The sequence below is a fragment of the Struthio camelus genome, chromosome 1 (genome assembly GCF_040807025.1).
Source record: "Struthio camelus isolate bStrCam1 chromosome 1, bStrCam1.hap1, whole genome shotgun sequence".
NCBI classification, from domain to species: domain Eukaryota; kingdom Metazoa; phylum Chordata; class Aves; order Struthioniformes; family Struthionidae; genus Struthio; species Struthio camelus.
The window spans coordinates 217,023,860-217,048,665 of record NC_090942.1 but is presented as its reverse complement, the minus strand read 5'-3'; the positions used below and the strand labels follow the sequence as shown (position 1 = coordinate 217,048,665).

Genomic DNA, 24,806 nt, shown 5'->3' with positions numbered 1-24,806 from the left:
GCAGGGAGATAATGAAGCGTAAACATTGCTCTAGTGATTATGGGAACACTAAAAGTATCACTAAAAAAATATTTTGAGGGGAAGAGTTGAAAACTGTGGAACGGGATATACAGCTGAAGTTATTGCCGGAAGAAAGGAGGGAGAGAGAGCTACAGCCTGATGCTGGTGGATTGTATGGCTTCTCCCACGTCTTTCCTTTGCTCCACTTAGATAAAGAGTATTAGCTGGACTAATTTTTTGAGCAGTAATGGGTTTTTATAGTCTGTAGTCACATTCACCATTTAATACTAGCAAAGCCACCCTCTCAGAGTGTCTTTTTTTATACTGGTGCTTCAAGTTAAAAAAAAATCTATTTCAAATTATTGGAAAGCAAGTAGCAACCTTCAGAGAGATAAACCGATGCTGTTAACAGGTCCAAAATGTGAGGCAGCATATGGAGCTGAATATCTCATGGTACATATTTGCATGCAGGCGGTTTTAATTAGGACTTAGAATTCCTTGAGGAATGCAGCATTCTGGGCTCGCCTCAATCTTGTCGATACGTAGCGGTTTTGCTCATGCTAAACCCTGGAAAAATCAATAGGTTCCTACACGCTTATAGTATTTGATGCGCATATGAATTGTTACATTTTCTCCAGCTGCTTTGTGCACTCTCATACCCTGTTTAAATGCGCTCATTTTAAAAGACTGCGGCCAATTTTTAATGTTGCACCAGGCCAGTTCAAAATAAAAATTACCTGAAGTTTTATGATATTTCATAGCCTTTTTTTTTTTTCCTGAAACACTTCATAGTTGGATGTGAGAATAGCTTTAATCCGATGGTTATTGTGCCATCTTGTGAGCTACAGCTGCAACTACGTCCAACTAATGTAAAGGGAGAGGTATTTTGGCTAATACCCATCCTTTCTTCTTCATGATAACAAAATAATTCAGAGTTTCAAGAAACAGATGAGGAGCATACTGTAAAACATATTTGTTCCACTGTGTAGTACTTACATTGAAAAAAAAAAAAGAACATATGTTCCCTACACTGGGCAAATAGCTGCTTATTTTAATGAATTGAGAGAACAAATCATATATTTGGCCTTTTTTATTTGTTTGTTTTGTTGTTGTTGTTGTTTCCTTCCTGAAAAGGGGAGCTTCTTGTTATACTGAATACAGAAACTGTGCAAGTCCTCAGTATTCAGTGCTGATAGCATCCCTTCTGTAAAATAATTTGGTTCTTATGGGAAACCACCTCTTGTCTTCTACAAAACCACTATTTCTTTCTTAGAAATACACCATAGAAATTACATAAAGTGCTGCTAGCTATTACATTGACATAGATAAAAGCCTAAACCCTCACCTTAGAAAGTTTACTGTCTCCTGGGACCTTTGTGAAAAAAAAAGGAAAAAATAAAAGAAGATTACAATGGCAGTGGGGCAACATGTAACTGTTTTTTTTTTTTTTTTAATCATCACTGTAGCCCCATTAGGTCTTGGACTTAGAAGACCAGACTGGAAAAATCTCATGAGTTCTATTACTGCTTAATTAATTGATTCTATTTGTGACCTTGAGCGCTATTGTATTTCTGTGCCTAATTTTATCCCCCTTTAAATGATGCACATACTTTTTTCAACAGGAAAAGACTTGACTGCCACTTGTAAAGCTCTTTAGGCTTCTTGGATGAAAGGTGTTGCTGTGATACAGTGACAAGCTTGTTAGAAAAATACTTGATAAGCAAAAGAGCAAGTCGTTCACAATAAGTATAATTATTCAATGATTTAAGCTTCTTAATCTGCTTCCACAATCTTGGCAAGCAGATTCTGATTTCTTCCATTTTATATAATGACAAGAGTATTTTTTCTCTTTTGACTCTATAGATTGATTGCAAATATTCAGAATTCAAGCTGTGTTGCTCATTTGCAATCAGCTGGATGAGTAACATTATTTCTACTCATGATTGGATGACTGCCCAAGGACTTGTGTGTGCAAATTGTAAAGTTTGTTTTCTCAAGATACTCATCTGTATGACATTGAAATGTGCTGTTTTTGGGAGTGGTGCCAGTAAAATTCAACATATTGGAGACCACTGAAAACATAAAAGTGAGACAATGTGGAGCTAATATTTTTTTAAACTGTAATGAGACTTCACAGATTAAACTTTTGTGTAGAGGGACCAACTCCTACATCAGTGTTTTTAGCTTTTAACTATAACTGTGAATAAATCCAGTGCATTCAATTCTGGACCTATTATCATGCAGAAGGGGGCTGAACCTTGATTTGTTCAAAGGTAGCTCCCATGTTGAGGTTACAGCAAATGACTAGCAGGGGGACTGCTGTGGGTGGGAGCTGCAACCTGGCTCACACCTGGGTTGCGGGAAAAGGCAAGTGAGCAAGGGGTAAGAAGCAGGTAGCTCCGTAACCCAATTGCATGTGTCCTCCAGCTCCAGACTGCAATGGGACAATAGCATCTGTCAGGAGTTGTTTTGTGCAGGATAGTTTCAGCAGAAATTCCTTTCCTCGTGGTCTCTAAGTTATGTGGGTTATATGAAGACCTGTGCAGCTTCTAACATGCAGGAGTCTGGCCCCTCCTGAGAAGGACTGTAATATTGGAATGGCATTCAAGACTTGAAATGATGATACCTGAGAGTTAAAATGAGTAGCATAGCTAACGTTTCCTTTGCCATAACATATTATGCTGACCAAAGAGAGTACTACAGGATCGGGGGCAGGATCTGTTCATGGGTGAATAAATTACCATCTCATAGTATGCTGTGATACTTTTTTTCCCCGCTCTGTCAGCTGTGTCTAAAATGTAGCTTCAGCTGACTGAAAAGAAACATCACATTTTTAGCTTGATTTGTTATTCTGGGTCTCTTGCACATACCAAGGTGCCTTCTTCCTGGGGCTCCTTCGAGATCCTCTCTAGACCAGGATTCACCGGCTACTGACATTTCACAGGATATTACAGAACCACATGACTCCTCTAATACACTCTGCTCCCTCCTTCTGCCGCCTTCCTCTTGCAAGCAAAAGTAATGTGTCATGTTTTGTAGTGTGGTCCAGTGAAAGCGCAATGTAGAGAAAAACAGGGACATACGCCCTTGAAGGACAACCCCAGCAGGACTACATTCAGCAGCTTAGGACACAGATCAGTTTGAGCTAATCTGAAACAAAATGTTGTATTTGCATTTTATGCATAGCAAAATGATGGTAACTGCAGAAAATACTGAAGACTTTTGCAAAAGCCAATTCTTTTCGGTCCAAAAAAGTAGGTTGTAAGAAGTTGTGAGAACTGCAGTATTTCCATGAAGGTGCTGTTGCTCAGCTATTGTAACTTGCTACTGAGCAGATGTCTTCCTTTTTTTTTTTTTTTTTTCTTAAGAGCTGGCGTTGTTCACCTTTGAGCATTTAAGGCTTTTGACCATTACCCTCTGCTATCTTCAGTCCTGTTTAACTGACAGCTCTTTGGCAAACACAGCCTTAAAAGTGTCCCATTAGACAGTATGTTGTGAGGAGCAGTGGTGCTGTAATAATCTTACATTGTAGAGAGAATGAACTGGTATAAAAAGGCACGTTCATATTAAAAATTCACAGCAGCACACTCCAGTCCCCCATTATAGGTAATTACAGAGGATTTTAAATATCTGATGCTAGCTGGCAGCGTACAATACCCTGTCAGCAGCAGGCACTGATTTGTAATTTAATTATCATAAGACATCCACCTGTTCTTTTGTCAAATGAAGAGTAGCATTTCCTGCAATCATGCTTTTACTTCCAGAAATTTGAATTAACCCTTAGATAAAATGCTGGTTTCTAGGGAACTGGGTAATTTCAGTGATATTTGCTGGGCCCCATTAGGACAGAGTGACGGAGAGGAACGAGGCATTCTTGCAGGAGTCTCAATTCTGCCTTCCGTTCTCCGAAACTTTCCTTATCCCTAGCTTTTTGCTTTGTCAAGCTGCTTCGGCTTAGAGTGAACAGCTGAAAGCATTTCAATCAGGAGATGCTGTGGGAGGAGAGATGTAGGAAAATCAATGAGTTTGGTGCTATGAACACATGAGGCATGAGGCAAGCATGAAATAGGATTCACCTAGAAATGCTCTAGACTCATATTTGGTGAAGAATGAAATGAGAAGGCTGGGCTTGAGGTGAGAGGAAGATAAAGGGAAATGGAACAGGGGAAAACTGTTCTGTAGATTCTCTCATTAGGGCACAAAAGCCCTGAATATTACCTAATTTTTCATGGGAATGTGCAGTTATCGGACCATCCATTTTAATTATAAAATATAGGCTTCCATAGGAAAGTCTATGGTGGAGAGCCACAAAAGTGTTTAGCCTTTCAGCATCATAGGGCCCAGGGTAAGCCAATTTACTCTGGGCCTTGCCTCTCATTTATGCAATGGCTACATTGCAGTGCTGTGATGGGCAAAAGGACTTACCAATGGACGTAAAGAGACGTTCTGCCACCTTATGCTGCTTCTGGCTCTATAAAGCTTCCTAAATAATCAGGCCAAAGCTCATTATGGCTTCTGGCACTGCTGTCTTGTCTCTTTGGACAGCTGTTGCTGGACATTTTCATCTTTACCATTATACAGAGAGATTGAATTACTCTGCTATTCTGCTGCTATTTCTCAAAATCATGTCTTAGTAAATTGCTCTCTTTAGATAGGATGTCTATAAGTAGTCATCTTTTTTGAAAGAGTACTCATTGGATTCAAAAAATAATTGATTGCCTGAGGCTTAAGTGATTTGTGTGCCAAGCCTTTAATGTGACATTGGTTAGAATACCATCTATTAGATGGATGGCTTCTTGCCCAAATAATACTTGTCTGGTGCCTGTCATTTTATAGATTTGTTAATTATGTTATCTGGAAAGTGAATATGTGAAGGGTTGCACGCATATCCCATAAAGGAAAAAGAGAATAAATCATGTCATATGTTTATTCTAAAGATAATTGACAAAAACTGAACCATTCTCATACATCAGAATCAAGGTAGGATTAAACTGGGACAATTTCCTTTAGAAGGATGTGTAAATGGAATAACACTGCTGAGCTTGGTGCTTAAAATTGAATGTGGGAGAAGTAGAGAAATATTCTTTGTAATATCTTTGTGAACATTCCTGAACTTTAAGATTTTTTGGTTTTCTTATTTGACCATCTAGTACTGCAAAAGAGTTCCACATCTGGACTTTCTTCTTTAATCTTTAATTTTGCTCATTAATATTTTAGCATAGAGCTTTCAGCTGAAAACATTTGCTGTATTACGATATACCCCTCTCTTTGTGCCAAAGATTTATCAGTCCTCTTTCTAATTTATATTCCGTCCTGCTCTTCATGCAATGCTCACGGCTATAATGTCAGAACATCCTCCTGCATTATGTTAAATAATGTGAATTTACATCTCTCACATGCTATCCATTTTATAGTCTTCTCCCTCAAAAAAGCATTGAGTTTGTGAGCTTGTATGTAGTATCTTGTTTTCAGAAGCTTCTTAACCCTTGATTTAACCTCTGCGTACGCTAGAGAAGAGAACATCTGTAGGTCTCTGCCCTCCCCTTGACCAGACAACTGAAATAAATGTGATCTAGACTTCTGAAGAAGAATGCAGGTCCTCTGGCTAAAGGACAGGCCTGGTTTCTATTTTTACGGTTACAGTTATTATTCCTTGTTGCTACCAGCGTCTTTTTGGACCTTGGACAAGTTGTTTACCTCATCTGTTTCTTATGTTACTTCTTTGTGGAGTGGGGAGTTACAATACTTATCTCCTAATTCTTAGTCTAGAAATATTGCAGCAGGGTAAGGGGAAAAGTTGTTACTGGATGGTAAGTTTCCATTTGCCCATGGCTCTATGGCAGTTTGTACACCGGTACTCCAACAACGGAGAAGCCTGTGCTGAATGGAAAATGACTCAAATATTGTGGGGAGAAAGGCAGCAAAAGTGCAGAGGATATGAGGATGGGAAATACGAACTGACGCTACAGCTCAACAGAGCAACATGCCTTTTTGCAGTATTAGGCCTTGCCAGACTGTCATCTGAGATATCTATCTGAAGGTAAACGTTTTATTTATCAGTGTGATATAACACTAACGCTTTCTCTCTTTGATGAAATGTTAAAACCAGAATGAGATATTCTCTCCAGCACAGATTAGGAAATTCAAGAGTTATATTGTCTAATGTCTTATAGACATTACATATAAAATACGTAAAAATGATACGTAAATATGATATATCATATTTACGTTCATATATGTGCATTGTTTTCCTAAAGCTTATTTGCTATTCTTATCTTTTTCCCCTAGAAATATCGCTATCAAGATGAGGATGCTCCACATGATCATACTTTGCCTCGATTAACCCACGAAGTGAGAGGCCCTGAGCTCGTTCATGTGTCAGAGAAGAACTTGTCTCAAATAGAGAACGTCCACGGATATGTCTTACAGTCGCACATTTCACCTTTGAAGGTAGGATTGATATTCACTGTGGCTTTGATCCTCAAATGGAGGAATCGCGTAACGTGAAAGCCGTTGGAAACCTTACTTGTTGTAGGAACAAACAAGCTGGTTTTTTGAAAGGTATCAGTGCAGTTTGATTGTTTTGTGTTGGGTGTTTAAGATTTGCTGTAGTGTAATAGATGATAGTTCAGTTGGCACAGCTTTGTATTGAGATGTGACAGCTTGAGTAAAAGTTATTACTGCCAAATGAGCCCTTTTTCTGTATATTTAGAAAGGAGTAGTACAGGTTCTTGTCCTCAATATTGCCATGATTTTGGAATGGAATATTTCTGCTTGTCTTGACTATCTTTTGTTCACAAATTGAAAAAAAAAAAAAAAAAAGTATTGCAATTGTAACCTCTAATGCAATCCTGTCTTTGGCATCCTTCAAAGAGCTACAGCAAAGTCATAAGATGTGTTATGAAAAGGGAATGCTTTTACCACTATTCACATCTTTACTACCTGAGCCTTTACTGTTTTCTATGATTTTTGTCATGATTTACAGTGATGTAGACACATCACTGTGTCAACTAAGGCAATTATTTAAAAATATAAAGGGTTTATGTATGTGTGTGTGTGTGTGTGTGTGTCTGGTGACCTCTGGTATAGCTGGCTGCACAAAAAATGTTTAGCTCTACAGTGAACCTGTATATTAACTAAAAAGAATTCAGTTTCTGAAAATTGCATTTGCTCTTTACCAAGACTGCAATAATTTGAAGATGTTTCTAAAACTTTTCCAATGAAAGCAACACGGATGGATTGATGAGCATGATGATTTTCCTATTAGTTGTCATTTTCTGCTAGGTCTAGGAAGAGAAAGAAAGGAGAATAACATTAGTTGAGGTGATGATGTTCTGGATAAAGGATTTGTTCAGGCACTTATCTAAGCAGCATATAAGGCAGATGTGCTTTGCTTCTTCTGGTGCTCAAAGGTTGTGAAATGTGCTTTGCCTGCCTAGTACAGTGATCGCAGTGTAGTAACAAGTGAAAGAAAATGTTTATTATTAAAAATTGATGTGAATGCAGCTGGTGCTCATTGAACCTTCATGGATTAGCCACATGAGTTAATCTTTGTCCTCTGTTCTTGATGTTAGTTTGTGTAGTTTGTATGCAGCTTGTCTTTTAATATTTTGGCAGCTTTCCAGGTCACCTACCTACCTACTGCAGAAGCCACCAGTAATAAACAGTGATGCACTTCTCACGCTGAAGTAGATCAGCTTAGTTTATTTGGAAGGGTTTGCCTGCTTGTGGCCTCAGTGTAACCGGAGGGCAAAGCCACAGATAAAACAGCTTCTTGCCTGGAAGCCATATATCCCCTCTACTCTAGGGCTCCTTTAAGTGTCACAATGATAGTGGTGCTTCTTATTCATGAAAGTCAGAAACAGATGATATTTTGCTTCACAGATGGAGACTTCCAAGTAAGGCTGCAGGATCCAAGGTGATCCAAGCAACAATGGCAAAAGATTTATTGTTGTGAGGTGAGATGAGGAAAAAGAGTATCTCCAGACTTCTGCAGTTGCCTTAAATGGCTCACAGTCCAAATTCCTACTATGATAGGAGAAAGTACATACAGTTTTCTGAAGTGCAGCAAGGAGAGGAGCTATGCAATATTTCCACATGGAAATGAATTTATCCTACAAGCTCTCTTCTGAGGCCAGTGATTTTTGTCTCTGTTGTTGAACTTCTCTTCTTCACTTCAGATTCACAGAGGCTCTAGAGTCTCATGGCTGCCAGTTAATCAAAATTTCTCTCTTCACATGGCATTGATGTTCCTGCTTTCTTTTTCCTGCAGTCTTTCACCTGCTTTTTACCCTAAGTACGGAATTAGCTCATGAGGCCTGAGTAAACCTTATGCTAGAGCCCATGACACTGTGGTCCTCTGTTCTGAAATACCTACTTTTGGCTGACTCCTCTTTCGGAGGTCTGACTGAAATCTCTGTTCAGAAGATTTGTCACTGTGAGTGCTGCATACTTGAGGAATGCCATTCCAAACTCTCCAAAAACCAGTCAGAACAGGTTGTCTTCTCAAACCATATAATTTCCCACCTGTGCTCTGATTTGTTCGGTATTCTGGTTTCTTCTCAGCAGTACCGTGTAAACATCATGGCTGCACTGGATAAAAGCTAACTGAGAAGCATACTGGCTCTCAACCCATAGTATGCCTCCTAGGGAAATGTGAAACACTCCTTTTTAAGTATTTGCTAGATGAGTGTGCCTGCCATTCAAATATTTTGTTGTCTCGCATGAGAGGTGAAACTTTTGGGATACCGCTCTGAGGATATATAACAAATGCTGGGGTCCAAATACAGCCTGTCAACTCTAGTCTCAGGAGTGAGATGACATTGACATTTGCAGTGGGATAAAGCTGTCAGAAAGCTCCACTGAGAGCTGTTCTCACTGAAAAAATGACTTGTTCTGCCCCAGTTTTCTGAATACAGGTCAGAATATTTGGTGCAGAGGGAACATGTGTAAAACAAAGTCACAGGTTAGCTTCTACCAAGAGGAGTGATCACATCACCTCCTGTGTCAGTAGGACTCTCTATCTGACAAGCAATGCAGCCAGCACACGCAGCACAAGCAGCATGATGGATCGCTGGCTGAGCAGGGTTGAAGTCGCTGGCTGAATTTGCATTTCGTGGCCTGAATTTCATAGCGGGATCTTGCAGCACCAGAGTGCATCTCCAGAAGCGTTTTTGAAAATGATGTTCTTTGTGTTTATTGCCTGCAAAGAGCCCTACTGATGGAATGATTTGCCCAATACATTTTCTTTGGAAAGAGCATCATGAAAGAAAAATGTAGAGCAAGAAGATAACCCAGTCAATACGCTTTGGAACCAAACTGTTGTCCCAAAGCCAGGCCACGTGTCAGTCTCAGTCTCCTCATTTTCCCAAGTGCCTTGAGTTTGGCAGAGGAAAAGTTGCTTGTTTGCATTCATTTGTGTTCTTTTGGGAAGAAATCTGCAAAGATGATGCAATCAGAAAACTACCAACCATTGTGGCTAGTTTGAGCACCCATAACCAGCCAGTACCCACAGCCATTTCTGGAAGCCAAGAGTGTTATACCCTTTCTGTGCAGGTAGGCTGCCTGCCTGTGTTCCAAGTTTGCAGTGAACGTCTCAGCATGCATCTACAAGCCAGTCTAACGACTTGCGTACAGGGCAGGCATCACTGTAATTTCATATTCCAGATTATATGGTTTGATGTAGTCCAGAAATATCCCTGTGGAGCTACTGGTTATTGGGCACTTCAAATATATTGAGTTTTTGTTAGATACCTTTCTTTAAAGATCTCACAGCAGTTGTTTATTCTGAATGGTTGGAAACGTGGCCCTCAGCCGGTCTTAACACCTTTTTGAGACACTCAGGTTCTGATTCTGATAAATAATGTTTAGGAATGTGAACACCGGAAAATGTGAAAATTGGAGACATTTTTAACTGTGATTTTGACTTTTGTAGCTTCAGATTTTTAGCATGAACTTTGCATTGCTATTGTTTGTAGCACTTCCCATGCACTTAGCTCTATGCTAGTAAACACACTTTAAAAAGCTGCAAGGTTCTGTTGAAGGTTGATCTACTTAACAGAAGATAAATGTAGAAGATAAGATTTATGACTCTTCAGCAAGTTTGAATGTCAAACATAAGTTTTAAAGGAAGTTTTCAGTTATATGAGAGCATTTGGGAAACTGCTAATTTTAGAGCAGCTTTGAGAAAGAGGTATTGACATATTATGATTTTAAATGTTATTTGCAACTTGTGGAGGTGAGGAGATGGTGTTTTATTAGCCCATTAAAGGAAAAAGTGTGCTAAGAAAATAGTTGGAAAATCGTTTTCTTGCATTTTCCTTCATTTGACACTAGATGGTGTAGTTAGCCGAGAATCCTTTGATCAGACACTACACACCTTCAGCAATGTTATTGAGGTTTTCAGTATGTAGGTTAGAAGGTGCTAATTCAGTAAAAATGGCTCATTAGAAATTAGGTACCTTCTGAGTCCTTGACATGCTGGGAATTTTTCTGAATACAATACAGCTGTACGTGGATTTCAGACATTTTCTACTCTGCCTCTAAATGAAGAGTTCCCCTCTGTTCCTTCCTCTGAGGAATAGAGCTAATCAGTGCTCATTAAATGAGAGTGAGCTCTGGCTTCTAGATGAACCTTATTAGTACTATTGTGGTATTGAATTTCTTGATGTTTTAAGTATATTCCACTCTTTTAAGATAAGCTTATGAGTAAAAAATCTGTGATCTTCCATTTTCTTGATTGCTTGCATATTTTAAATGCCAGGGTCCTATCTCTGTTTCCTGCAGGGAATAACCGTCAGTGGTGCTTGTGCAAAAAAAGAGTAGCCAAGTTATTACCATTATTGTCTTAGCCTAAGATATTTTTAAATAAGGAAAGGGTTTGGGGCGGGCGGGAGTTAATAGGGAAGTGTGGGCATCTCTTCATTTGCCTTATCTTTGACCTCTCACTTTGTAGAAGGGAAGGCGCCACTCTGGAAATTTCTCCTTCTCTTGCTGCTACATGGTGCTGCCCCATAACTCAGCAGGGTTCCTAACATGTTATAGGAAGGCAGGCCTGATGAAACTACTTTCCAGTGAAGAAAAGGAAAAAGACATCTCCAGGTGGGGCAAATGGGCTGTTTCATTTCAGGTCTCCAAGATTAAGATTATACATAAATTGATATTTGTGCCAATTGCTTTTCAGAAGAAAGAAATTTGCTTCTCCCATCACAAGGGCACATTAATTCCCTTTGCTCTTTTTCTTTGATGATGTCCTGTTGTGTTAATTATCAGAAATTCTCTAGATCCAGCGAGGAAAAGATGATGTCACTTGACTGCTGTTTCTTCTCCAAGCCAGATGGCTCCCTTTCCCAACCTCTGTCTTCTTGGGAGCATCTGGAGTGCTGTTTGCATTCCCATCAGTCTTATCTTTATCCCTCTGGTTGCAGGAGGGTCATTTCTGAGAGGTCTCCTTCAATTTGGCATGGCCATAGTCTTTAATGAAACAGATTTCTTCATCACCTCCAAAGCCTTCCTCATCCTAATGTGAGTTAGACCTTACTACAGTCCGTGCTGTCCTTTTTTGACAAATTAACAAAGAAGGGGAGAAGAGACCCTGAGGATGATACTGGAGGATTAATTAACCTCCGCAAAATGTGTTAACCTGACATTCCTGGAAACGTCCTGGAGACTTGTTTTTCTGAGTCCGGAAATATAGATTGCATGAAAGCCATTTATTTTATGATTTAACATTGATTTCAATAAAATCTTTGTTCAAAATAAAACTTGAAAAAATAAGGTCAAAACCTTCTTGTTCATTTTTTTTTTTTCATATGCAATGATTCCTTTTCTCAATCTGAAATGTTTTGGGGGGTGGTTTTTACTATTGAATTCTGTGTAACATGCAAAGTCACGCAGAATCTGCGCAAACAGCAAACTCCAAGACTCTCCTTGGTGTTGCAGTGGATCGAGTGAGCTGTAGATCAGCTAGAGATGTTGCTGCACAGAGCTTCAAAGCAGCATTAGAAAATACACTCAACAGGCCTGCGCAGCTGTTGTAAGTAAGCAATTGCAGGAAACTCCTCTGCCCATGTAATTGTAAATACCACTAGCTACCAGACAACATGATTTACACAGGAAAAGTGAATTGCTGCAGCTTTCAGCATTACCATGCCTCGTTTTCTTGCATAAATCTAATGCATAATGTTTTTTTTTTCTGTGGAGGTCATCTAAAGATAATAAACAAATATATATTTTTCCAGAGGTGCTGAACATCCTCAGTTCCCATTCCTGTGGGAGAAGCCTATGGTAGAATTGAGGTTCAGATGTAGAAGATAAGACTGAGTTTGTTTTAATTTCCCGTGATCGGTTGCGCCCCACGGCTGAGGCTGCGCCACTGCATGTGCTTTTGTGCCGGCGCAAAGGCACAAGGATGAAAGCAGGGTGAGAGGTGCATTTCAGAGGCTCTTACAGTCGTGGAGGACGGTGGGAGGCTGTGCTGTGTCTTTAGCATATGTCAGGAGGAGACAGCTGAAGTTTTCTTGTGCAATTGCAGAATTAATTGGGGTTATACGGGGGACATATTACTGTATGCATGGAAATATTAGCAAGCCATCTAAAATTTGATCTGGTGTCCGTTTCTGTGCTTACCCTGGCTACGTTTCATAAGTATAGCTAATCTGCAAGAAGCGTTTTTTAGCCTCAGGGTGGCTCAGCCCAGTAGCAATGATCTTATAATAATACTTTTGATCTCTGCCCTGGTAGCTTCCTAGCTGTGGTGGATGTGTTTTTTTTTTTTTTTTCCCCCTTTCCTTTTCAGTATGCCGTTATTGGCAAAGCCCCATGCTGCAGTCTGTATCCGTTAGTGAATTTGCACTGAATATTCAGTAGCTTCCTTCATTAAGATACAACACTTGTTACATGTTTAATCGTTTACTGCTTTTCTCTTATCTTTTACTGTAACAGTGGATAAGCCTATCCCGTAGATCTGTATCTGTGATCTCTGTTTTTTAATATAAAAATGCAATCGGATTAAAAGGAGACAAAGAAATCACGTAAATGTGGCTGTGCTTTTTTGTGCTTTTAGAGAAGTAAGCAAAAGCAGTTCTGAATTTTATTTATTCTGTTCTGTTTTCAAGGTAAAACAGGCAGCTTATAGATTAGTATTATGATGAATATTTTGTTTCAGTCTCTTGTAGGCAGGAATGTCTCCTATTTTTGCAAACCCTCCCTTCTTCTGAAGAAGGCCCTAAAATGATGCAAGATTTGAACGTTAACAGTCCTGATGAAGAATGGTTCCTGTTTTCCATACCTAGATCTGATAAAGCCCCCTGTTTTCATCCTTGATTTTTGCCTTGGATGGCTGATGGATGGCTTTTCACATGACTTAAGTTGTTGCAGACAGTATCTTGTTATCTTTCTAGCTTCTAACAGAATTAAAAAGAAACCAAATAAAAATTGCTTCTGTCAGCTGGTGATTTAATTGGAGGAACCTCAGCAACTTAAATCACAATGCCTGTGATTTACCTTTTCATTTTTTTTGGCAAAATAAATGACGGCCTATGACGAGCGCAAGCAAAGCAAATTCTGACAGTATCTACCAGCCCATCATATGTCGTTGGATTTGCCTGAAGAGTAGAGAAATGACTTTTCAAAGGAATTTTCTTTTTCTGAGGAAAATATTTTCAGGCTATGGACATGGTTTACTTTACAAGGGCCTCCTAAGTATTGCAAGTCTTTTCAAATGTTAATCTGAATTGCAGTTTCAGGAGACTTTCTCCGCTCCTGCTGTGCTGGCTGCTTTATCCATTAGTATTAATTAGCTTTTATTCTTTTCAGATGTTAGATTTCTCCTTAAGGATAGTCTTACTCCTAAGACTTATTCTGTGTAAAAAAAAAAAAAAAAAAAAAAAAAAAAAAAAAGTCCGATATGCTCTGCATATTTGTGGCCACATCTCTCTCTCATAATTGAGAAAATGAAGTATTCTGGAATCCTTTTTTCTGTTATCTTTCTTTCTATAATGTTTTGCATAATAGTATTTACTTTTCACTTTCAGAGAGCTGTTTTTTACTTGGTGTATTGGCCATAAGACATAAAATACCAAATAAACAGAGAAGAGATGTACTATTATGAAGTTTTTTTTTTTTTTTTCCAAGCCAGAATATATGAAATAAATCATTGGAAAGACTACTAGATGCTAAAGACATGAGATTGGTACTTTCTGTCAGCTTCCTTCCCTGTTTTCTAGGAGTACAAGAATATAAGTACAACTGTAACAATGTTTGCCACCTTCTCAAGTCTTCCATCTAAATTCTACCTTGACCCACGGATAGCAAGTGCAGTATAACAGCTTGGCATTATTCGTCCTATAACAGGAGGGATTTTTATCAGAGATGTCAGAAAGCTTTAACATCAGTTCTTTCCTTAAACTAGGTTGCTACAATGCCCTTAAGTTTGGTTAGTACTGACACCTGTGAATGCACTCTATATTTGAAATGAAGGGTTAAGATGCTCTAATATCTTTTCACTGAGAGCTGGGCCTGTTTAGCCTGGAGAAGAGAAGACTGAGGAGGGATCTCATCCATGTACATGAGTATCTAAAGGGAAGGTGTTAAGGGGATGGGGCCAGACTCTTCTCTGTGGTGCCCAGTGACAGAACAAGAGGCAACGGGCACAAACCGAAATGCAGGAAGTTTCATCTGAGTCTGAGGAAAAACTTCTTGACTGTGAGGGTGACAGAGCACTGGACCAGGTTGCCCAGAGAGGTTGTGGAGTCTCCTTCGCTGGAGATATTCAAAAGCTGCCTGGACACAATCCTGGGCAATGTGCTGTAGAGGACCCTGCTTGAGCAGGAGGGAGTTGGACCAGGTGATCTCCAGAGGTCCCTACCAACCTTGGCCATTCTGTGATTCTGTAACAGAATAATAACTCAGCAGCCTAACTGATAAATGCTTAAGCTAATTACTGTTTTGTTTCTAAGCACTTCCTTTTTAAACTTTTGTTTCTTGTGGCTCTTATTTCAATCTCATTGTTGCAATATACTTCCGTGGTGTGTGGAGCTCTTAGAAAGCAACAGCCATCCGGCACGTAAATGAAAAAAGATCTTCCTGGCTATTATTTCCAAACTATTTTCAAGAATATAGTCTAAATAAGAGTTTTAGGGATTATTATTGTTTAACAGCTTGGTAGTATAAATATAAATAGCTAGCTGAGACTTTTCAAGGAGAGTTTCAAATGGGAAACCTCTTTTTGCTCTTTGCTTCCCTGCAACGTATCTACTTCAGCAGATCGTGTCGCTTACTTTCTGACAATCTTTTAAAGATACTATTTTTACTGAGGCTGGTGCAACTGATGAAAATATCACAAAATAGTCTTCAATCTTGATGACTCAAATGACTTCTTTTAGTCCTGCACTGTTTACTAACTTCTCTTGATCTCCCACAGTGCTTTTTGTTCCCTCTTCTGTCTCCATGCTATTCTTTTTCTTTGCCATATTTAAGCAATGTACCTTTTTTCTTGTTACCTTTTTCCGAATTTTAAATTGTCTTCAGGATCCATTCCCGTATTACTTATGTGTTTTTTCCTTACTTCTCTGTTATATCCATTCATATCCCTACACATGGATCTTGTTAATACTGCAAGCCACCTACAAAGTGCAAGGTTTTACCAGGTAGCTGTTAATACATAATAATTGATGTCCTTCCCACGCAAGCTAATTGTATACTTTTTGATCATTTTGCTTTTTTGGCTGCTTAGAGCAGCTCTCTAGGTAGTTTTTATTCTGCGGAGACTTAGTGAAACTCTGAGCAGCAGCAGGTACAATTGATTTTTCAACCAACAGACTCAGACACACTGTATTGCACCTGTTATCCTCCAAATTTGAATGGGAGATGTTTTTTACATACTTAAGAGCTAGAAACTCACTTTTTAGGTTTTTTTAGGTTAAAATATGTTATGCAGAAAATGTTTACATTCTCAAGGAAAAGGTGGTACTTTTTTTTTTCTTTTTTTTTTTTCAAAGCCTAACTTTCACAATATTTATGATAAACATCTACCTGGATTTCTACATTGGATTTGATCAGCCATCGATGGCTGAATTTTGTGCTGCCAAACAAAAAATATTCATTAAAACCCGCTAATTGACTTAATAAAATGATTATAATTGATAACACAACATGGGAAAGAGTGAAAGAGTAATGGTGTTTTGAACGAATAAACAAGTTTCTACTTTGAAGTCAGTGTCACAAATTGTGTCTTTGATCAAGTAGATTAGCAAATTCTCGGTAAGGAAACAGAATTTTTAGTGATAGTAAACAGCACATGAGTATAAAGGCTTATATTAATTACTGGGAATTGGCCAGACTAGCACAAAATTAGCAACTTAACACTCTAGGAGTGTTAATGGCATTAACCAGCTTCTGAGAGCCACCTTCTCAGCTGATTTCATATCCAAATTGCTGCTGTTTTCTCTTTAAGAGGTGTTTGGGCTACTGCTTCCCTTCACTATTTTTTAGCAAATCTGCAAACTGATCTGAACTGAATTAAAGACTTTGGTTGAAACTGGCTTATTTTCCTGATTTTTAAAAAAGGTATATAATTTTACTTCCTTTTTTGAAAAGTCCTTATTATTTTTTTCAGTACCCTTGAGATGTTAATATTCATTTAAGGCAAATGGGAATGAGTATAGCAGAGCACAGAAAAGGGGAGGGGGTTGCATAGCTTATACTTTATTAGTAGTTGTAATGCCCAAGAATGTCTGGAAAAACTGGCTAAAGTCATTTCAGTTGGAATATTCAAGACAGGTTTCTATTTCTGAAAATGCTGGTTATCTACATTCTCGTAAAGATATTGGGACTACTGAATTTTAATCCCGCCTCTATTTCAGAGTGTAAAATAGGCCACAGCGACAACTAAACACTTGTACCTTGAACACAACCACAGAAATGGAAATGTATAGACAAAGGCAGCAGTCAGCTAGGCAGAAGATCATGTCAGTGTTTACGTTTCTAAAATAAGTGGAAAAAAGCCTTGAACAGCATGGTAAGACATTAGTATGTCAGAATATTATTGCCCTTACCAGCTGCAAGCGTTGGGATTCCCTTTGGAAAACGGCAGTTGCTTCCCCCGCTCTCCCTGCAGCACTTCAACTATTGGGAATTTGCAGGATTAATGCTTTAGGAGGCTTGTGCATGTCTATGCTTAGGGGAGATATCGTCCTCCTTTGAAGAGTTTCACAGGCAAAGTCTTGTCTTTTTTTTTTTCTTTTTCTTTTTTACACTGTAAAAGAGAAGCTGTAGAGAAGCAGGATAGATATGTTTTATAGTATGGATTCATCTTTCAGACCAGAATGACCTAAAAACTCTACATGTTCAACCAGCTTATAGGGCCATCTGAAACACCTAGATCCGAAAGATCTATGGCCTGCCAGCTTTATCATCCCATCTTTTGTTCTTATCCTTTCTGGCTAAAGTGGAATGAATCAACAGCCGGGTTCGTCTGCCATGTCCTCGTCTGTGCTTTACAGCCCTCCTTCTCAAACTGGGGGGAATCCAAGCCAGTTTGGAGCTATGTGAAATGTAGCAGGGAAGAGAAGCAGCTCGAGGAAAATTCGACACCGACTTACCTCCACTGCTCGTTTCCTGTTTCATCCCATCTCTTAGAGTTTTTCGTACTTCCATGTTAAGACCATCCTATTTATCCTCAGCTCGGAGCAACGGGGCAGGGCATGGACAAGGCCAGTTTTCCTGCTGTTGGAGCTTATGGTACAAAGTTTTTGTAGGAAAATCTGTTTGCAAATAGTTAAGTGTGAGGGACTGCAAGAAGAGAGGTTTGGAGGTGGGGGTGGAGTGCATGTGGGTATATGTAGCATTAGGGGAAGGCGAACTGGGCACAAACTATTAATAAGTGGGGTATCTGAAAAGCATGAGAGCTGACACTTTGCTACCTTGTGATTAGACAGCCTGATCGGACTGTAAATCTTCAGCTCCTCACACCCAGACCATTGGTATGTCTGCAGTGTTATTTAAACAGGTTTCTTTTGACAGAATGCTAATATTATGGGTGAATAAACCACAGTATCTGCCATAAACCTGATATCTCAGCAGGCATTGAGATCTACTCAGCCTTTTTCTTTTTAATTCGGCTACTGCTATCTTAATACAGGTTTTTCTGGCAATTGGAACTCAGGTTTTACTCAAGTTAGTCGATTAAGCTGAAACTGTTTGTAACATAGTGCCATAATTGTAGCTGAGGTATCCCTGGAAGATGGTAAGTAGGTGAAATGCTAATTAATTTCTTCTGAACTTCAGTAATTTAATATTCAAATAGAGGCTGAGCCCATGTAGTAGCTTTTCATTGCATTGCCACTGAGGATTACAGAAGGAGAAACCTTGACAAAAATAGCAGCCTCCAAACGATATTTGCTGGACTAGCCTGCCTAAAATTTGGGTTTTGTGAGTATTGTTCACATCTACAACCACGGCAGGACAGATTTGCCTGTTGGTGAACTCTGTAGATGTCAGTAAGATCATGTGTGGGTGGATAAGTACAAATGTTCCCAAACACTGCTAAACCTGGGGATGATGGTTGTGTTTATATATAATCTTGAAAAGTAGGATTCTTTTATATTCAGGCTTCTGGGAAAAGAAGGTTTCAGCCTAATTTAAGTAGGAACACATCTCCTTTTGATTTTTTTATAAGGAGCATAAGCCACAAACTCTTTTAGAGTCTTTTTGAAAATCTCATCTGATAATGAAATGAGAAGTGTGGGAGAAGATAAAATTTGTCACTCTCCTGTAACACAGCCTAGATCATTTGAGCTTTGCTGCATCAAGATTATTGACCATGTTATTAGTGCCGTCCTTACTGACTGCACTACGTTAAAGCAAGTATTCCACTGCCCTTCTCATTATAGCTATCAATAGTGATCTAAGCAAGACTAGTCTGGAGATTCCTCCCTAGATTCCAAGCCTCTTAATTCAATCTGAATGAGGATGATAATTTAAGTTACAGTATTACCTAGGGCTGCGAGTGTAGATCAGGGTTCCATTGTCCTAAGCTCTGTACAGACAAGCAATAACTTAAATGATGTGATACCATGGAGTTACAACGGCTAAACCCAATACAATCGGGAAGAAATTAATAGGAATGCCTGTGTATATTCTTTCCAGTCAAATTATTTCCACTTTTTTAACCATCTTATAATTCCTTTATAATTTCTTTAGCTAGAGATGTTCATATCTCAAGGCTGAATTACAGACCTAAGTGCCAGCTTATTATATTTATTGGCTCTTTCCCATTAGAATTGCACCAGTGCTTTGCATCTAGCTGAGTGAGAAACACCCAGACAAATGTAATGGACACCTTTGGACCAAAAAAATGATAGTGACAATTGAAGCTGGTTCCAAGAATGGAGTTCCTTTTTAGCTACAGACATCTAAACAGTAAGGATCTGCCATAATTACTCAGTGTAGAACACAACCCCCTAACTAACATACCACTGCTTAATGTGTTAATTAATTAATGGCCTTGATTTAATTCTCCACATGTTTTAAATTGAATTGATGAGTGTTAGTATAGTTTCAATTAAATAGGTTTTTCAACATAATTTTCATCATGACTGTTTGTAAAAGTATATTTTCTTAATTATGGTAGGATAAATGCCCCATGAAGAGACATGAGATACATCCTGATGGCGACCCTTTGTCAGCAGGGACTCATATCTCCTCCTCCCTTCTCACAAACTCTTTTCTCTGATGTTTGTTGGCTTGCTAGATATAATATTGAAGACACGCAATAGGTATAAGATCTAACTCAAATTCTCCATAATATTATTTACTAGAACCTTATCGTTATTACTTATTAATGGGTTTAGTGGTTTTGGCACCATCTGCCTTCTGTGACAGCTGGTGGAGGGTGTTGCAGTGTGCTGTGGTTGTGCTCTCCAGGATCCTTTGCAATGTCCTGGGGTCCACGGTGGCATCTGAATCTGTGATAAGAGTTTCTCGTTAACAAGAAATAAGTTAGCAACTTGCTAAGGATCCCTTGCTGAGGGCACAGTGGTACAGGCTGCATCTCCTGGCTGAGTTTTGGGCACGAATGAGTAATAGAGGAAAAATTGGAAAGATGGAGAAGAAAAGAAATTACACTTCTCATATTTTCTCTTTTTTTAATATTATTATTTGATTCCAATTTGTCTTTCTGTGCCCCATATCTACCCTGTCATTCACATTTCCTAGTTGTTTTACCAACACTGCATGAGGAAAGATGGGGAAAGTGCTGGGGGCATTGGGCGATAGTGTGTCAGGTTGTAACAGGACTAATTAATTTAGGTTCAGCTCCGGATTCAGGTTCACCCTGTGTATTCAATACCATGTTTCATCCAGTCTCATCAATTTTTCTAAAGCACTGAGATCATAAAGAAGAAATCTACTACCCACTTGTCCTCATGACCTTTGCTTATCCCTCAGCTATCACTGTCAGTGGCTCTTCTGTCACCTCAGTGGGGCATGCAGAGCTCAAACCACGCTCCTCGGAGCTCCCTGGACTGAGGACGTGCATCTAGGACAAAACCGGGACCTGAAAGCAAAGAACTATATTGGCTTGATACAATCGGATTTCCAGAGACGGTAGTAAATTTGCAGTTGGGATAATTTAGTTAGGGATAATTGAGAGCTGTCTGTATCAGGTATATGTAAAAGTAAAGAAAGGTGGGATGAAAAAAAAATCTCCCTTTCTTGCAGGTAGTGCCAACTATATGGAATAAAGTGGTTGAGAGTTATGCAGTTAACAAAAATGTGCAATATCACAGCTGTTACGTTTTGAGGACTGGATGGCAGCAAATATTTATCCATCTCTTAAGAAACACGAGGGGTCATCTTGGGAATTACAGATCAGAAAATCTGTACCAGATACATTTAATGAGATAAGTGTAATATGATTGGGACAAACAGCACCAGCTTCTATGAAGTTAAAAACAGGTTTCTTTTAAGTTGCTAGAATCTCTGATGATGTCAATAAATTAGTGATAAGTGGAAAGGGGGCTGGAGTTATTTATTTGCTTTTACTAAATGCCGTTGACACAGTCCTATCACTATAAGCCACTAAGGAAAGAATAGTCCTGAAAATAAAATACTGTCGAAGATTAGAAGGTAAGTGATCAAAACACTTGAGAGGCATGAATGGACTATTTACTGTATAATAAAAGGGAAACTAAGGTTGTTCTAAGACAATCTGGACCAGCGAAAGGCCATACATATTTTTGAGTCTTACTCTAGACTAAATAGTAGAAACACAAATATTCTAATTATTTATTGGTAACCAGGGAAATAGATAGACAGGCACATGGCAATTTGCAGATGGCACACAATTATTTTGGAGAGTGAAAGCAAGACAAAGCTGTAAGAAATTTCAGATGAATCAAACAGAGCTGGAAGAACAGGCAGATGATGGATAGAATGTAATGCTGGAAAATATGCATCTCTACAATAGAAAGGGAAATATGAATTACTTATACATGCTTAATTAACTGGATGTTTTAGGGGTGGCTTTTAGCTTTGTGGATAAATCTCTACCTACAGTAGTGACTGAAATCACTAAGCAAAATATTTGCAAATGAATGGCAAAAATTAAATACTGAAATATGGAAAACATTGGAGTGCCATGGGTAGTTCTATTATAGAGCTGTTAGAAATGGAAAAAAAGTACAGATTGCAATGGGAAATGAAAGTAATTTTTTTGTTGTTTTCCTACCTAAAGGTTGTACTAAGCCATCATTCTGATTTTTGCCCCCTTCTCCAATTTTCTCTCCCCTTGGCCATTTTCGATCAAATGTGAACGAGGTTAGGGGTTTAAAACAATTCCTACAAGTTAAATAGAGGAAAGATACAGCATGAACTCAGCTTCTGTTAAGCACCAATGAATCACAGGTATAAGAGGTGGTAGAGTGGGGGAGAGAATTTCTGCCCACAGGAAACACCTTATTAGGCATCACAAAATTTAGCAGAACAATTCAAAGCCATAGGAGAAGAGGCCTTATTTGCTCGGCTGCTCATTGATCCATTTGTCTGAAGTCTGGAAATATTTCATGAGAGAGAGAGAATATGAAAAATCAGCACTTTTTAGATAGGAGATAAAAAAGTCAGAGCACATAAATCATATGCTACTGTGCAGATGGATAGGAAATTACATTTTAGTGAGGCTTCCAGTAAAGCTGTAGTGTGCAGCGTATGTTGCTGTTCTATAGGTCTCTCTGATAAAACAGGTCCCTGTTTAATAGGACATAATAACCTGTCGTATATAACGTTTTACAGGCTGTGCAGACTGGGAACTCTAGAAATCTGCTTGTGCAGTGGTAATTTCTGGAATCTGCAGAAGGAAAAACAGCTGCAGTGCCGGAAATTCTTTCCTAGGAAGCGAATTGGGCACTCTGAAACTGTGAGATGAGCTTAAGAATTGCACGATGTTTAAAAAATAAAAAAGCCTGTCTTTTTATTTATTTTACTTTTCATTCTTGGGCTCTGAGGTTTTATGGCAACTGAAACTATGAGAATGTGTTATTCTGGAAAGAGTCAGATTGTTCCCATAATTACATTCTTCCAGCACTTGAACCTATGAAGAAAAAAGCTAATTACTACCAGATTCTCAAAATACGGACATCAGTGTCATTGATTGCGTGACATTAAATGCTTCACAGAAGGGAAACATGGGGTGCATTGTGCATTATTTTCACTTCCTTACAGTTCAGTCATGCAGAAGAACCTCCATTGCTATTTTACGGTGTTTTTTTATACCAGAGATATCTGCTCATTGTATATATAAAACAAAATAAAGCATTATGCACTTGTTTCAGCTGGAGCTTTACTTGTGCATTTTATCACTTATTTTCGTCATGATCTTAACACAATTTTAACATTTTTTTCTAGTAGATTAGTGAGAAGGAATTGCATTTGGGGCAACCTTGTTCTGTTTCTGTATCATTGACTGATGAGATCATACAGGGATAGAGACAAACAAACAAACAAACAAAATTAGTGAATGTAGTCTGCTTGCCTACTAATTTCATTTAGTAAAAGCTGGCGATAACCATCCTATAAGTCCAGTGTAGACATCAAAACCCTAAATGAATGGAAGGGGTTGTAGCTGTTATCACTTTAATGGTCAAACAGGTTAATGCACAGCTTCACTCACTCTGGAGTCATTGCGATAGAGCAAATAAAATTATAAGGTTTCTCCTATGAATTTGGTAGTCTCCAAAAATTCGGCCAACTAAACCCCCGATATTCTGTCGCTTTAGCTAAAGGCTGATCCTGCAAGATGCTGCTACTTTTTTCTTTGATATGTTATTTTATTTTATGAGCAATTGTTATTTAAATTAATAACTGTTTTGTGATCTTTCTTCTGAAATATTTAAGGAGTGACATCATGATTAAATACAGAAAAAACATATTCCTTTTCCCTAGTTAAAGGGCTTCAACAAAACCATAGCTTTCAGGAGAAATGAAAACCAAATGTGCAGATTTAGTGTCTGAAATGATAGTGAAAAGGTAAGAATCTACCTACCTGGAGAGTTTATCATGAATAGAGATGATGTCTTTTTTTAATAGCAAACTTTTACCATAAATAGTGATCTTATTCCTACTTCACAATTCTCTGCCATTTCAAATAGAAGTCAACAAATAATTTCCTCTGAGTACAGGCGAGGAAAAATAGTCAGAAATAACAGCATTTTGTATTGACATTTTTACTAGAGTGTTTGTTTCAGAAAAGTCAAAACATTTTATTTCAAAGCTGCAAAATAATTTTGGGCTTGTCTGTTTTAAATGGCCTTCAGAAATGGAACAAAAGCAAGAATGGAAAAATAATAAGTTCTCTCCTCCAAATGAAAACTTTTGTATTGGACTGAATGAAACAATTCAGATCTACCTGACCTGATTTTTATCTTCTTTTGGTTACTGAAGGAATAATCCATTATTTGCACAGATTTAGCTGTGAGTATGTGACAAAATATGTATGTGCTTTCAGAGAGCAGATACAACAAACCTATTAGTTTGGGTCTTTTGTGCTGATTTACAAAGATACACAATAAAAACTACCCTCACACCTTCACTACAGGCAGTTTCCACACTAAGCACTGTGAACTCTAGAGTAGTAACCTCTTTCTGTGCGTTCAACAAACCGTGTATGACTGACTTTCATTGAAAAACATTCAGTTTTGCCACGTAAATACTCCATTACCATTCTGCTCTTGGCAGGCTATGTTGGGTTATTTGCCAAATGGTCATGAGATCTGCATATACACACCAAAAGAAAAAAAAAATCTCATTTATCAGTGTCACTGGGGTTTAAACCAGTTTTTGACAGGTTCTCCTATTTAATCGTGGCAGATATATTAGGCTTTTCCAGGATAAGTCATTGCGTGTCCTTCCAGCACCATAGTCCAAAGGATGAGGAGAAGATGACGTGGAAGGGAGGCAAGAGAGGCTATTTCCAGCCTTTCTCTTAGTGCAGTGTGAGTGGGACATATCTCTGGCCTACAATATCACGGCCATATAATTAATCATTTTATTTGGGAAAACACTTGTGCGTATATATGGTTTTAAAGTGTTATGGCTAGGTGTATTTTTCAGTAAAGGGCATTTTGTGGTGTTTCAGTCTTAAGTTTTCAGACTGCGGTGTCTTTAGTGTGCTGATGCTGGGGTGGTACAGGTTCAGGCAGAGGGAAGCCTGTGACTAGAAAGTCCCTAACAGCTTTCCCATGCCCTGTACTCCAAATTACTAACTGATTTTGAAAGTGACTCCTTAAAATGTTTTCTGAAGTTACATATTTTTA

General features: G+C 38.6%; 1 protein-coding gene across 18 annotated transcripts in view; it reads left to right on the top strand.

Annotated features, from left to right (window-relative positions):
- Positions 1–24,806, top strand: part of DLG2 (discs large MAGUK scaffold protein 2) — a 1,033,288-nt gene that overhangs the window by 470,571 nt on the left and 537,911 nt on the right. For all 18 annotated transcript variants that reach the window (XM_068930581.1, XM_068930580.1, XM_068930592.1 and 15 more), the window contains one exon: positions 6,289–6,450. In XM_068930581.1, coding sequence (XP_068786682.1) covers positions 6,289–6,450 — 162 coding nt within the window. The remainder of the gene's footprint in view (positions 1–6,288; positions 6,451–24,806) is intronic.